This window comes from Anoplophora glabripennis, unplaced genomic scaffold, assembly GCF_000390285.2.
Source record: "Anoplophora glabripennis isolate ALB-LARVAE unplaced genomic scaffold, Agla_2.0 scaffold47, whole genome shotgun sequence".
Classification (NCBI taxonomy): Eukaryota; Metazoa; Arthropoda; class Insecta; order Coleoptera; family Cerambycidae; genus Anoplophora; species Anoplophora glabripennis.
Window position 1 is genome coordinate 1,572,978 of NW_019416342.1, and position 16,692 is coordinate 1,589,669.

Consider the following 16,692-nt stretch of genomic DNA (forward strand, 5'->3'; position numbering starts at 1 on the left):
AACATGGGAATATTCTTAAACGAATTTACGAAACAGTTCTTTGACAATGGGCCTGCCTTATATTTCGTATTCCGTATATTAATTCATAGATAATGTATTAATTCTTCCTTGTCTAAGGATGGAATGGTCCAGTGGGTTCTTCTGATGCAAGGCCCCTGAAAGTGAATTAACACCAAATCTCTGTGGAGGGATACGAGGAGAAATGATGTAGTTGACAAGAAATAGGCTTATGCGTTATTCCACTTGGTGCGGCAAGAGATTACTCGTATAAGAGTTGGTGAATTTGTTGTAATAGTGTCTGTGGCATCCTCGTCAGATGAATTGACTTCCTGATTAATTGATTTAATATGGTAAGAGTACATGATATAGCTACGTTCATATTATATTTTTAATAAAATAATTTTTTTATAACTGAATTGTTTTCTAATTTATGACTAATATTTCTAATAGTACATTTTCAATACGGGCTCATGATTTTTAAGGAATATCATAAAATTTTCTGCTTTTTTTTGTAAAAATTTACTTAAATTCAGTTGAAAGTCGTTCAATTGTTCAATTTAAAAACTGCAAATGCAAATTATTTTTTTTATGAATCTGTAGTAATATGAATAAATGGAAAATAAATTAAGTATTACTGAAAAAAACTGAATCACTTTTATTTACAAATTTTCAACTTCTCAGTTTCATTCAGATCAAATTATAACAATAGGAAGTCAAAAAGATATGTGTAAATTAGTTGTGACACCGATTAATAATTTAAAAAAATAACTTTTTGTAAACAATTCGACAATTTCGTGCGATCAATAATTTAGTTATTTTTAATAACATTCACAAAAACACTTATACTTTACCTTTAATAGTTCAGTAACTATTTATTTAATACAAAATATTGAACATAATTCGATTAAAGTGTGATACTGTGAAAATACCAGATGGTGTAAATTCTTGGCCAAATTTTAATGGCGAATTCTACGAGATAAATTTAAAAAATGCGAATTAATATAAAAATAGGGTTGCTTACGAAAATTACTACCTATTGATTTACAAAAATAATATCAATTTAAATAAAAACTTTTACCAATAGTATTTGGTCAATATTTACTTCATTGTGCACTTATCTACATTAATTTTTATCACGACAATTAGATACCTACATATTTAAATCTAATTAAAATGATTACATTTACAGTCCCTACCTTGTTATTGATATTTTAGAATAATTTTTGTTATTTGATCATTTATTTAAGTACTTAACATATAGATTTCTTTCAACTTTTGCCGATTATGCTAGATCATACCTCTATTTCTTCTTAACCTTTCGGTATAGGCCATTCAGTTACTTGCTTAATAAACATTTATTGATTTCTCTGAGAAATTATTTGATATGTAGTATGTACATACCTACTCTTTGTATGATACTTGTATTTTTAATGTATCATATCCATAAGTATGTACTATGTATTTAAATAACAAAATTTGGAAGTAACATAATTTTTAAAATGCTTAAATATCAAATTATATTTTCAATCGAATCTTCTAATCTTTCACTATACTTTTTTAGAAAAACGCTTAGTGCATATACCAAAATATTATACCTCAATTTCTTTAAGCAATTCATTATTTCGTTTTTGTTTAATATTTTTATTATGAAGTCTTTCCATGGTCGTTCAGGTTTGACTGATAATAAAAACATAACTAGGTATAGGTTTTTACTTTTATTTAATATTTGAGTATAGTGGGCAAAATTAAAAAAAAAACGTTCCCTTTTTGTATATGATAAATGGACAGTCATAATATATCTTTCTCATTTTCATAGTACCAGAAATTGATTGTTTTTTATTCGTTCTTTGTTTGCTGCAATATTTACATTTAGGTACTTCTAATTTTGTCGAAAGAATCTTTGTGATTGATGATTCTTACACTGATAATGAGCTTTCAATCTATGTACCTATGTGTATTCTATCGAATTTCTGTAAAAGAGAGTTATTTGTTTTAATCCTACGTTTTATTGTAATTCTTAATATAAATTATAATTTCTAACTGGTTCATTTACCCGGCAGTTGAACAAATTTCATTTATTACAATAGCCCTTTTTAGTAGTGACGTCACATACGCCAAATAATAGGCAACCCCATGGTACACATTGTCATGAAGATTTTCTCAGTACTTTTACTAGATCGATTTTCGATCTTATGTTGGACATAAGTATCAAAATGTATTCTTTTTCATGACCTTAAATATTGTGATATTCTGGCAATATTAGAAACATTTAAGAAGTTTCAAACACCAAGTGACAAACTAAAAGAATGATAGAATTTATATATTTATATTTATGGAACAATTTTGACTTTTATAATAATTAATACATTATAATTATATCAATCTTACTGAGCATGCGCATTAAAGATAATTTCATGTAAGCCGAGTAGCCTCGCAATAGGATATCATTCAAGAAAAGTTCAGTTATGCAAGAGTACGTCTATAATAAACCACTTGAAGACAAAAACAATCGATAAACACACTGATACAGCACAGCACCAAGAAAAACAATAAAAATACTTAGTAGAACTAGAAAATGCCAAGATTAAACAAAAGAAGAGAAAATACGCTAATGATGACAGCGATGACATATCAACAAGGTCTGCGTATGAGGCTATTCTTTCCGAGCATGCGCATTGGGAATAACACGGCTAATGTTAAACTTTTCCTTTATTTAAATTTAGGAATATTCTTTTATATCGTTTTTTGTAATTTTAAGTACATTAGCGTACCTATCTATTTTACGAAACACGTATTGGTTGTTCTTATAAATACTTCTAATTCCTTGTAAAAATAAATTAATTTGAAGTTGTTCATTTCTATAGTATCTATATAAATAGTACACAAGGATCAAATTCGGTCTGTACAATTTCAGCTAGAAGAGTCTATTCATCGTTTCCTATGTATATACTGATGAGGAATAATAAGTTCGAAACTATCTACGGTGATTCTGCTGACTAATGATCTGTACTATAGATATTGTGGGTGTAATCCGCAGTTGTTTCCCAAAATAAATAGTTAAGTAAATATATATTATACCATTTAGCTTTACATGTCCTTTGCAAGTGGTATTTTTTAATATAGGTCCATTTCCTGGTACCACACGTTCAACTGTCCTCCGAATGGTTTATAATAACTGATGTACGTAAAATTTTTAATTGGTCGTATTTTATTTACCCACATAAATTTTGTAATAAAGTTTATCATTCCTCATCAAATGTTAAGTACCTATTACAAATCGTCTTTTCGTATTCGACTAAAAGCTTTAATTATTATTAACCATATCGCAAACGTTAGTGAAATAAGGAACGTATTGTTTACCATGACTTACAACTATTTCTCATTGTGGAACTTTGATTTTTTGCTGAATCGTAGAAGTAATTTTTGGTGCTCTTACCAGTCCCCAAAGACTTTAAACTAAAAATACGCTTCTAGAAGAATCTGCCTATTACAAAAAATAAACTTTTAAGATCTACATACATTCATCTAGTTACACTCCATGCAGATATATTTTTCAAAGTAAAATGTAAGGAATAATTTTACTCTGAAATATGCGGGTACTCTCCTTTTACAATATAGGAGATATATTCTTCCCGTCGCAAAGACGAAATAAGAGTAAGCAGTATCGATGGTATTATTATAAAATAAAAATTGGATGCGTTTCCGAGGTAATTGGTACTGTATCTTCCAATATCTACGACCAGTTTCACCATAACTATAACGTCGAGTGAATGTATGTGCATTAAACCGTAACATCAATATCGCAATCGCAATTGTTCCTACCGCACGCTCATAAGATGGATCCAGATTCAGTGACACCCTCAGAAATAAGTTTGGGGAACCCCAGTAAAAGTACAGGCGCTTATCTGGCGACTTTGGAGACTTTAATATGGATTCATTGCGGCCTATTCACCTGTTGGGAAATCCATAACCTCACACTTCACGTTTATAATGGGGTGGAGTATCATCGTGCAAAAAAATTAACAAATTGTCTTACATTTATATCCTCAAGTAGTTAAGGGAAGTTATTTTGCAAAACATGTAGTGTTTGAGCCAGTTATTGGATATGGTAGTGCAAAAGGGCGTTAATAATACCAGCCAAAGCAGAATTTTTTTGTTCAAAATCTGTTCAACATATAACGTGGGGACATTCCATGGCACATGCCTCTTTCGGAAACTCTTTACTCCGTTGAATAAAAGTAGTCTCATTCTAACAAATTTAGCAAGGTTTGCATCATACTCGTTCTGCAGTAAAAGACAACATTATACTCTTTTAAGGTGGTATTGAAGAATTAGGATTTGAACTTCTTTCCTCTTCTTCTCTTTCACGATCTTCTTCAATGATATCAAAAACATTTTCTTCGACTAGCAGAATTCTAAGTAGCCTAAATCTCTAGAAAATGCTCGGCATGCAATTGCGATGCTATGGAAGCATATTGTTGACAATCCCCGCATATACTGTACCTTATATAATTAATGTCATCAATTTATTTATCACTAGTCAATATGGGTCAATTTTGACAAAATCAACATAAATTACTCTTATAAGATATCGTATGTGCAAACAGGCATCTTATATTTCAAATTTAAAAGATTTTTTTTAATATATGTATTTATTTTATATATTTATAAAATATTATATTGTGGTAGTGATTAGTTATTTTATGTTGTCATGACTGTACGATCTACTTTCAAGATGAATTACCTTAAGCTTTCTTGGTCAAGGAAACTCAGAGGCACAGCTTATAATGCACCGCTACTTGAAGAAATATTAAGTGCAATTTATCTGATCATCTGTCTAAAGTACGTAAGTTAAGTAATTACTTGGTTCTGCACGATCATACTGTGACTACATATTTTACAAGCATGGATAAATTTATTCAGAAACATCTTTGAACAATACTAATTGTAAGTAAGTAATGAAGCAAATCCTTGAAATTAAATTTATATAATTTGTGTAGGTATATGTACATCGCAGTTATTAACAATAGTGTCTAACGACAGCCAATCTACGGTTTTCATGATTCTTTATTAAAAAAAATGAAACTGATAGGTTAAGTCAGGTTAGGTTTTTTATGTAAAACGAATGAAAACATCGTAAAAATTATTCTATTAAAGTTATCTCTGCCTCTGAATTTGGTTGTCTCTATATAGTCACTAGTGTTACTAAGTAGGTAAATGCAATTTTGGTGTGAACATCTAGGTGCTCTGGATGTGATTTGTCCTTTTCTAATTGTAACAGAAGAAAATACAAAGAGATAGGTCTAGACCTAGAGTCTAGAGCATCTAGATTTTAATACTGAAGTTGCTCAAGTACGTATCGTTTTATATTAAAATTTTATTTTATGTTTATGTTCGAATTCGAATTATTTATAATACATTGCAACTGTGGATGAAAACAGTTTCTTAAAACCTTAATGGGATCTAATGTAACTATTGAAAGAAACTATAATTGATTGAGGTTGAAGACTTTTCTCTTCAGCAGTTCCCGTCGATACCTTTCGAAAAAAACGTTATGAAAATTCGCACAACTGTACGTAGTACAAATAGATACGGATAAAATAAGACTCGTTCGTACAATATTGGATAACAAAATCTATTAATTGTGGATAACTTTCACATAATAAAAATATTGTACGAAAGTTTGACATAATTTTTATAGGAACTAATATGTGTTACAATTATGTAATAATATTACCATTATGTGAATTTTTATTATTTATTATTTATTTAAAAAATAATTAGCGTTGTAATAAATTTAAAATTCGGTAAAATTCATATCGAGCAATGTGACAAGGGCGCGGCGGATAAGCTGTCCAACATTACGCAATTCAGTAGGTATCTGGAGTTGGACCGTGTCTGAGTGTTTTTTGTCTCACTGTTTCCTTTTCTTGAGGTGTTTTCCAGCGTGTGCGCGAAAATCGGATTCGAAGGTGTCGGGCGTGCAACGAAAATGGTGATGGACATTTTGAGCATATGTTGTAGTTTGTTCCTGTGCGTTTAAAAATTACTGAATTTTGCTTTTTGGAAAGCACCTAAATTATTTTTAATACGTATGATTATTTGGATGAAGTTAATCTTTGGATGAACAATACGAAATTTTCTAAAAATAAATTTCTTAAAAACTTATGGTTCCATTGGAGAATAAATTATGTACTTATATAATTTTTTAAACGCAAATTTTATTCTGAACAGAAATAATCTCTTGATTTTTTGGCACGGCTTCAACGATTTTGGTAAAAAACCGTAATTTGTAAAGACGAGACGTTTAGATAAATTTATAATTATACAGGGTTTTACACAACAGCATGTCAAATATTAGAGTTTTCCGCTTCTAAATTTAAAATTCCTATTTTCTATGTAAACATTTGCCCAAAAATATGAGTTACAGCACATTCACCAGAATATAAAAAGTAAAGAAGCAAGAGAATATACGGGAATAGTGAAAATTGTATTAAGGTAGGTACCTACAGGGTTCGCCATTTGGAACATATTCAAGTAGGTACTTAAATGTAACAGACATAGGAAAAAGTCGAGATATCAACCTATCATTTTCTCCCAATAAAAATTTTTACCCTTTAAAAATTAATTTCTTTTCCGGTAGCAGATGGGTATGGCACAATTTTTGAGCTAAATACCAGTATACCTACCACACCGCTGGTTTGAGTTGTGACTTAGTTTTTTCAATTTGACAAAATTCTATACTTCTTCATTTTTGACATGTTGTAGTACCTATATAACAATACACCCTGTACAATTTTCGTACAAACCTTTTCTAGTCTCTAGTCTTCGCTTAAAGAAATCGTCAAAGTTGAAGTCGATTTTAGTATCACATTCTTGAATAAACAGCAATTTATGGTAATATGCCCAAGGTGGTGTAGATACTGGTGATTTCAATGTTAGATCACAAAAGAAACTTGTTATTTTCTTTTAAATTGTAAGATATAAAAAAGCACATATTAAAATGATAAATTTTATGGAAAATTGCTTTTAAAGCTCGGATCGAGAGAAGAAACGCAAAAAAATTACCTACCTATTTTACTTAAGTACCTACCTTTATCGGGGTACCTAGGTAAGTATACCTAAATGATTTGCATTTAGAAATATGAAAAGAATAAGTGCCTAAATATTAATTGTTTTGTTAGAAAAATGATTTTATTTCGTAAAATATGACTACCTACTGAATTTTCTAATTTTCGATTTTCCTTAAATGAGTTAAAATTTTTTGTAAGTTTTCAAACTCGGTTAAGGTTGAGATTCATAATTAGGTAAGTACAAAAACACATCAAAATTTCATATTTTTTATTTATGTGACAGACTTTTTCGGACACACCTTTAGGTAGTATTATTATCTCACAATGGTTGCATCATCATTCTCGTGGGAAGATGTTTTATCCAATTAAGTATGAAAAAAAACATGTGGTAACATTTGCAAATATGGAGATAAGATTTAAAATTTCGTATTGACGTATATTGCATGCCGTACAGACCGTTTTTTAAGTTTATGTGAAAACTTGACAGGATTTTCTCTTAGATTATTTTATAGGTACATAAAAACTTAATGAATCAAAAATCTAAATCCATTTTTCTTCAATAAAAAAAATAACTCTTTCTAAGGTTCTAAGTGACTAGTGACAATATCTTCCACTATTTTCACCACAGCAAATTTTTGCTTTTAGGTACATTATTAGTCGATATATTTCATTTACCTACATTAATCTTCAACGTCTTATACCTTGAAAACCAGTGATATATTTTTGCTTTATTGAGGTTTTTTTTGTTATAAAGTAACCTAAGAACAATCTTCGAAAGTTATGACATTGACTCAAAACATTTCAGGTTAAACAGTTGAATCATCTGAAAATATTCGGATTGAGTGGGGCAAAACACTATCGGACACACCGGTCTGATATTTTTTTATTTTTACAGAGACTTCCTTTGACCTCTAGAAACATGTAGATATCAGTTTATTTTTTCAAATTGTGTAGTGCAACTTTAAACTACAGTGCACTTTAGTTGCAAAACATCCACAATTGGAAACTGGGCTATGCATTGTTGTAAAACCTTATAATTTAAAGGAAAGGTTATTGTAAAAAAAACTGGCCCTTACTTATAGCCACACCCTGTGTAGTTATTTTCAAAATACTATAATTTTCATGGTTATCTATTTAATAGCTAATAGCTTCGCATTGCCTTTGTAGATGCGTGTCGTAAGTATTCCTCAGAAACTTTGTAATAGGTAACATTCAATATATTTGCACTTCAAGAAACGTTTAATAAATTCCCATGTAAATGTAAAGATACGTACTGCAATGAATTTTTAATTAACTTTTACATGTTAGAATAACTGTTATGCCCCGACTGCAAAATATCAGCAATTTTGCTTGTAATAGTGCAAAATATTTCATAAGACTGTAATAGACCATACGTACGCCTCTCAGCATTTGCAAATCAGGCATTCACACCCAGATTCCGGAAAAATAAAACACGTTGTGCATTCGGTGTGCATTGAAATGCACTGTGTACTTTGTCATGGGTTACTACTGTGGGTGAACCATTAATATAAGCCTGTATAGTGAAACCTCTTCACTGTAGACTTTTACAAAATCATCATGACTCAACGATTTGATAGATGTCATAAAGTCGTTTTACGTTGTACTAGTTCGCTTACCTTTTGAATGAGCGACTGGGTGGTCAAAATAAAATTCGATTTACATAGATACAATTTAAACTTAAAAAAGTTTGAAATACCATCCCTGAAGCATCCTTACAAAACTACTTGTTAACCCTTGTGAGATAGCGTCTTCGGTATGTCTATGACAGAGTCGGTTAAAAAAATCTTTATGCTGTTGTGATGGGTAAAATTTCCTTTACCAATTTTTTATAATATTGCTTGTGTTATATAACCTCGTCTAGCATACAATAGATTCCATTTATGATCTAATCAGCAATTTCGTGAGGTGCCAATCTATGCTAGAATTATGGATAGACGATAATCAACACTTACAAATATTACAATAGAAATTATTTGCTTATAGCTGTTTTACATTGACAATTTATTGATCAATTAATTCATGAAGCCACTTCATCAAGAAATTGGACAAGTGTAATGCACCAAATCTGCTGTCAAATAACTTCATGAATTTATTCATCAAGTTCTTGACGAATTATCGTCAATTTCTTCGTGAAGTTCGGAAGTACCAACCCATCAGATTTCCACCCTCAGATCAGTAATGAGGTTATGTTATTGGAATATGTAAATAATTGTGTGGTGTCGTACTAGTTTTGCATTGTTTTTACTGATTTGTTACTTACAAACACTAATATTTATATAATATGTGTCAAAACGGTACCGCTGTTGTATCACTACAATTATGAGTGGAAAGGTGATATTTTTGAAATTTATTTGCTTCTTTGATTCGTTGGTAGAACTGATTAATGCGTCAAAAAACTTGATAAAGTCTGTATAGCGATGTAAAACCACACTGTTTACCAGTAAATTCGTGAATTAATTCATGAAGAACTTCGTCAATTTATTCATCAATAAATTGTCAATGTAAAACAGCTATACTGGTTACCTTTCTGTATATTTGGTTGAGTCACTATTTTTTTTTTCAGTAGTGTACTTTGAAATGAGAGAAAAATTAAGATCATTGCTTTCAACAGACGTAGTAATATGTCCAGAACAACAAGATAATTGCATAGTTCTAGAAATATAAGTTAGGTTAATTATACTGGTTGGATTTTTTCCATGAAATACCCTTTTCCTCTGTTAACGTTGAATTCAGTCTATAGGTTTCCACACAAAAAAAGTTGTCTGTACTTTTCATGCGACATATGTTATCCGTAGTATTTTTGCCCCCTGATCACGAATCCGGTGTCAGAATCACAGGAATTTCCTAACCTCAAAAAACATGTCAAAAATAGCGAAAATTCACGAAAAAGTGCTAGGAAAAATACAATAAAAATTTTTGTCTATATTCAAATGTTCATTTATATGGTTAAAATCCCGCCCAACATGAATCCGAGGTCAGAATTGACCGCGGATTTTGCTAACCTCAAAAAAAAACGGGTCAATTAAGGTCAGATATCACGAATTTTCAAAAAATTACAGATTGGCGCCAAATTTGGTATACGGGGGTTTTCGGGTTCGCTGATCACGGATCCCAGATCAATTTTGCAAAATTCAAGATGGCGCATCCAAGATGGCCGACCAAATTTTCAAAGAATAACAGATTCGCGCCAAATTTGGTATAAGGGTGTTTTTATTTTGTGTGGCTGTGAATTTGTAAAAAAAGAAACTCAGAAGAAAGTTTTCAAATAGTTGTAACAGTCTTGGATATAATAATTTTTTTTAAAACTTAATAGGTTCAATGATTTTAATTACCTACTGAAAATGTTTATTAGTAATAAGCATCCTGCTTACCATTAAAAATTCTCTACATTCTAAACACCCTGTAGGACGTAGGTATGTTGTTATAAAAAATACTTTATCAAGAACTGTCGTATTTAAGTGATTAATCTGTGTTAGTGCACATTTTTCACTGATCCTTTTAATCAAAGTATCCAATGAAACAGTCAGTAAGAAGAAAATTGTTCTTAATTCAATTAAGCATATATAGTCTTTCGGGTCATGGCAAGCTATGCAAGACTGAGAACTGAGATATAAAAGATAAATACAAAGGCATTAGGAGATTTATGAATTTATTGGTAGATTCGTACCAGATTATGTATACCTGCATAATGTATTTCAAAGAAATGTATTTTTGTTATTCTAAACAAATTAATATTGCTGTTAATAATAACTTAATCTTCCTACTTTATAATTTGTTCAAAATTGAGTTCCTGTTTCACATTTCAGTATTTGTCTGACTTCTAGCGGTAAATTTTGGTCGATATGTAGGTATGTTTTCGTTTCTTTCATTGTAATGTATTCGTAGATAGAAGGAAATGACAAATATTAGATAATTCTGAATCATCAAGGATACCCACCTACTTTGCTAATCATTCTCAAGACTTCCAAACTGTAACGAAAACTAGTAAATAATTTATAGGTACTCTATTTAATTATACATGTGGGTTAAAAAGTTAGTAGCCTGACAACCTTAACCTTTACAAAATAATGAATTATTTTTAAAGTATAGCATAATTTATGAAATACATCCTAGTCTGTCCTGGCCTGTTAAAGGAGTTGAATTATAGCATCAATTAAGATAAACCTTGACTGATATATTCGTCATTCGAAACTGTAACATTTATTTTTGCCAAAGGCATGCTACGTTTGCGCTCATGACTACGAAGCGGTTGCAAAATAAAAAATAAGTATAGCCGTCAGGTAGGTAAGTACAAATGTTCTTGAAAAGTGTAGCAGTCAATGCTGTAGACTGTAGACAGTGATCTGGTGGGTCTCGATACGATAATGTCATCCACCTTAAATATTCTGTAGATGCATTTGTAAAATAAGATTAATTATAATACTTCCATTTATGAAATATTAAAAATTTAAATTAAAAAAGATATAAACTTTGAGAAGGTATAATCTTTTAATTTTTCTGTTAAATACCGGTTTATCATTTTTAATTTATGAAAAGCAAGAAATTTGGAATATGTGCAAAATTAATAATGTTAGGTCTACTTCAAACCGACAAAGCAAAAATAGAAATACAATAAATGAGTAACTTTAAAGATATAAACCCAAATATAATCTTGCGTCCACACTATTGGATACATTGAAAAAAGCATAAACAACAACATTTAACCTAAACTTAAAATTTTTATTGAATACAGCTTATTAGTTCAGCACCATTATCTTACGTAACTATGACGTTCGTTATGAAGTGAAATGAAGACCATATTTCACAATATTTGGTATTCGCACACCATCAGCTCTCTGTCGTAAATCAAGGAAAATAATTCTAAATATTGCCATTCACTTATTTAATGAAGCAAAGTACATACCTTCACTACTTACCGTTAATTATGTTTATAGTTTTGTCGTTATAAGTACTAGTACGGTTTGATGGCACCCACTTAGCTATACGCAGAAATCATTAGCCTTTAACAAATTAGAACACTATTCCACTGTTGTGTACATTTTTTAACGATCCTAATGAGCTTTCAGTTTTTTTGATGCATGAATCAGTAAATGTGTTAATGAATAAAAGATGCCTATTGCAGAGGAAGTTAAAGGAATTCCTCAAGGCTATGTTGCTTCAGGGTTCTTGTGTATTTCTCGTCTTGAAAAAAACTTGACCTCTAGTTTGAAACTGGGCAGTCTTAAGAATGATTAATTGATGAAGTGTAAATATTAACAATATAGATTCATTTAAGATGAGGAAGAACTGAAAATAATTTAAATCAAAGCGTCCTGCCTTACCTACACGTTTTATAACTTTTTATGTCAATAGCTCTTATAATTCGAAGGTAACCATATTAGTGTTGGTGTGCCTCAAGGTTCCTTATTAAGGCCTCTCTTACTTTAATTGTTTAGTATTTAATTATTCTATTTAATTAGAGAAAGACTAGTAGACCAGTGCGGATCTGTCGAAATATCCCACTTTTTGGATGTAAGAGGGGACAAGCTATTATTTGCTGGAATACCTTCAGTATAACTCACATAATAAAAGTGTAGATCCTTAGATCTGGGCGAGGTCCGGAACATTTTCAAAATTGCAAAAATGTTTAAAAAATTTCAAAAAATACCAGTTTTATCTGAGTTTTTTACTTATATCTTGGAACCTATGGATTTTGACAGATTGTTGAAGAGGAAAAAAAGTTTTAGAATTGAATTTTGCACAAAATACTGTAAGTTAAAAATGTTTAAATTTATTACCGATGTTGCAAAATAGCAATAATTGATGAAAAAAAGGCAAAATAATCAAGTTTTTTTGGATAATTTTTCTAAAATATTTTAATTGCTCCGAGGGCATTCTAATGGTAAAAAAAACTTTAGAGTATAATAAAACAACACACCAAATTTCTTTAAAATCGGTTCGATAATTTTCGCAAAATAAATTTTTGAAAAAATTTAAAAAAAATTTTTCGAATTTTCAAAATGTTGCACAGCCTCAAATAACTCATCTAGATACTTGAAAAATTTTTTCACATAGAAAAGACCACTCAAGCTTTAAAAAATTGAAATCGGTTGATTAGGACGGCTACAGTAAATTTTTAAAGTTAACACTCTTTTTTTTATTTTTAAATAATTAGATTACATTTATGAATTGCAAATCTCCCTGTCTTACTTTGAACTTTTCAACTTTCTATCTGCTGTTATCCATTAATCAATATTGACAATTCGTTTGCTACGGAACTGTAAATGTTCCATCTTTTTAACTGAAAAAAATATTAATGTCAAAATTGTTTTTGTTCCATAATACTTACAGCACTGTGTTAAATTGTTTAGATTTCCAATATGTGACTACTGTAAGGTCCTTTCCAAATGTTGCATATAAATTGTGAAATCCTTATATTCATTAACCGGAAAAAGCGTTGTTTCAGATGGTATTTATTTTTTAAAAGACAATCTTGATGATTTCAAAATTGATGATCTGTATTCTTTGCCGGTGGTCGTTAAATATTAATTGCCGTTGTAGAGAAACAGCTTAACCTTAAACGTGCTTTGATTTACATATAAATTAAACATTTTATTGCTCTTATCGTTGCCACAAAAGCTGTAATCAACTTTTACCTTAGATGAATAATACCAGAAAGTGTCATTAGTCAACATTCTCTTAGATACAACTCAAAAATTGAGTAGAACATTTTGAGTCCAAAAGTAGAGTGAAAATGTTACTATCGAACTTTCAGGGGGTGGAAGGGGGTGAAAACTGCCACCCCTTCAAATTTCGCTCATATTCACTGCCTTCACAGTCGTGAAGATGAATACACGATAAATCAAAATAATTATATAGGTATAGTTATAAAACTGCCGCAAGTAAATCACAGTCACATCGATGTTTTTTTATGACCGCTCTCTCGACTTTCAAATCGTTATTGTTGGAGATGCTCAAATCATATTGTCCCTCGCGTAGAAAGTTAATAATTAGTGGAGATTACGTCAGCCGAAATAAATGCTTGCACTTCCTCTGTAGATTATAGAGTTCTTTGATTCCCATCGTAATTGTACGAGGAAAAGCGTTAGGTTTTACGGCAGTTTTAATGTTGTCAGTAAAAGTTCTCAATACAAATTTTGCAGTAAATGTGATTAATTGTAAGAACACATTTTCTCTTCCCGAACATAATTACAGCAAATACAAGATGATTGAAATCATTAATTAGTAGCGTCAGGACTACCGTTTTGCAGTTTTATTTATTGAAATTTTAGTAAAAAATAATTGTGTTTCCAATTATACTGGGAGTCGATTTGTAGGCATTACATTTTACTCGATATCTTAAAAGCTTTTTAAGATATTGCTCCGTTTATGTACTTAGTACTCAAATTCCATGTCTTGTGTAAAAACCTTCAGGAGATGATATTCACTATTTCTTCCTAAACTTTTTATTTCTACACTATTTGAGTAAAGGATACTTTCGTTTAATTTCAACATATCCAACCGTTTTCGAGAAATTTAGATTTACATGTTATGAGAGCGCATTTGTAAAATTTCACAACATCGATCACATGTGCTTGGAAATGTCACACATAATTTCTATAAAACTACTTATTTAGTTGTGTTATAATTTGAAAAAAATAATAATAAACTAGTACAATACAATCCGTTTCTATTTTCAAATACTTCTGATGCAGAATTTCTACAAAACATTTTATCTTTATTACTCATCATTTAAAAAAACCTTAAGATCAATGTTGTAAGTAAAAACGTACCTAGCTTAATACCAACGCCTACTGTGATTTATTAGAGGTGTTAGGTCAAATACTAAAATTAATTCATTGTTAGAAATATAAAATCTGGAATGCTAAGAAAATATAGCTTGTTGATTTCTCCCCCAACATGTGACTCTTAAGCCTTATCTGAAGCTTAATGGTATCTAAATTCTAAATACTAACCATTCCAAAGTCCTTGACAAAATAGGAAAAGAAATTATACAAAGTGATACTACTTTAATTTTATCAAATAAGAACAAGTGTCTTATTTATATATATTTATTACACAAAATGAAAAAAATAAATGGTTGTTTATTAACTGATTATTATTATTATTATTATGGTTACTCATTTATAAAAGAACCTACCTAAGCACGCAGCAAAGGTTAAATTCCTGTATTGAAAATTTGTAGGTATACATTTCGAGCATTTATAAACATCATTATTATGCTTTCGTTACATAATATCAATATCTTTATAGGTTTTATTATTTTCAAGATTTTTATTGACGCGTGTGTTTAGGTAGGTTATTTTATAAACGCATTTTGTTTTGGTAATTAAATGTCCTTTCGTTAGCGTCGTGTTCCTCAATTCAATATCATTATTTATTTTTTGCTCAATAATTTGCGAATAACTTGATAACAAAAAAAGATATCGAACCCTTTTTGGCGTTAAAATGTAGCTATTTTATGCTCTCAAACTAACCTATAAAATGTTTTATCCTGTAAAACTACTTTAAGTTCATGGAAGAATATTTCAAGCAGAGATATTTCGTATTGTACATTAATCAGGCATAATTTTGAAAGAAAAATAATGTTTCTCGTTTTATTTGTTTTAATGTTTCTTTTATTTCAACAGTTGTGGATATCTTGCGCCATAATATTAACATCGTTCACTCTGGTTCAAGCCGGACAGACCACAGGAATTGTGCCAGTCAGATTTGTTAGGAGCAATCGAAAAATAGAGTCATCTACCACAAAACCCCTGCAACGTTCTGCTAGAAGCTATGGGGACCTTACCATAGATGTAGCAGTTTGGACTGAACCAACAGTTCCTTTCATATACGCCAAACCGAACTCTTTCGGCTTCAGTTTCGAAGAAAATGGATACGTCACTCCAGATTTCAGTAATGGCTTAGGTAAAAGAAAGGAAATTATTAACTGGAAAGATATGTAATTTTTCACTAATGTTTTGAAATTTTAAAAATGCTCTTAAAATTTTGCACAACTATCTGTTTTATGCGTTTGTAATTTCTAAAGGAAAATGTTTGTCTCTTTTCAGAATATCCTGACCCTTTGCTGCTTACTGGTTTGGCAGCAAAACGGGCAGTACGTTATTTGTACAGTAGGGAATTGTTCTTCGGAGATATACCCCATATTAGAGCCCTACTTCGCAACCAAGAAGAGAGACGATCGAATGGTTTACCTGGAAACCGCCTTGGTTCCCTAAGAGAACAGTCTCCGTTCCTTAGATTGAAGAAGCACAGAAGACTACAGAATCATCTGTGAAGATTTTAATACCATATTCTCGATTTAAAAAAAAATATACTGTAAATAATAAATATTAACTTATATTTTTTGTTAGAAATAGCTAAAATAAATGTAGGTAATAAATAAAATTTATATGGAATATGTTCTTTCCCATAAAGCTACATAAATCATGACAAATGTACCTACACCTTTGTATAATAGATTTTAAAAGATTTTACAGTAGCTTTTATACTTTAAATAATAATGGAGAAACATTGTCAGCAATGTGAGACATTCTCTATTAATGTAAGTATAGGACTATAGGTATGTTTGATGTGATATTAAAAAAACGGATTT

The 16,692-nt window shown here is 30.3% G+C and overlaps 1 protein-coding gene across 1 annotated transcript; it reads left to right on the top strand.

The window, feature by feature from the left end:
• The first annotated feature begins 210 nt into the window (after nt 1-210).
• Nucleotides 211-16,466, top strand: LOC108906430. Its single transcript, XM_018709667.1, has 3 exons — nt 211-350; nt 15,725-16,004; nt 16,148-16,466. Exons 1-3 carry the CDS (start codon nt 348-350, stop codon nt 16,372-16,374), a joined length of 510 nt encoding a protein of 169 aa, XP_018565183.1. The 5' UTR covers nt 211-347; the 3' UTR covers nt 16,375-16,466.
• The last annotated feature ends 226 nt before the right edge of the window (nt 16,467-16,692 follow it).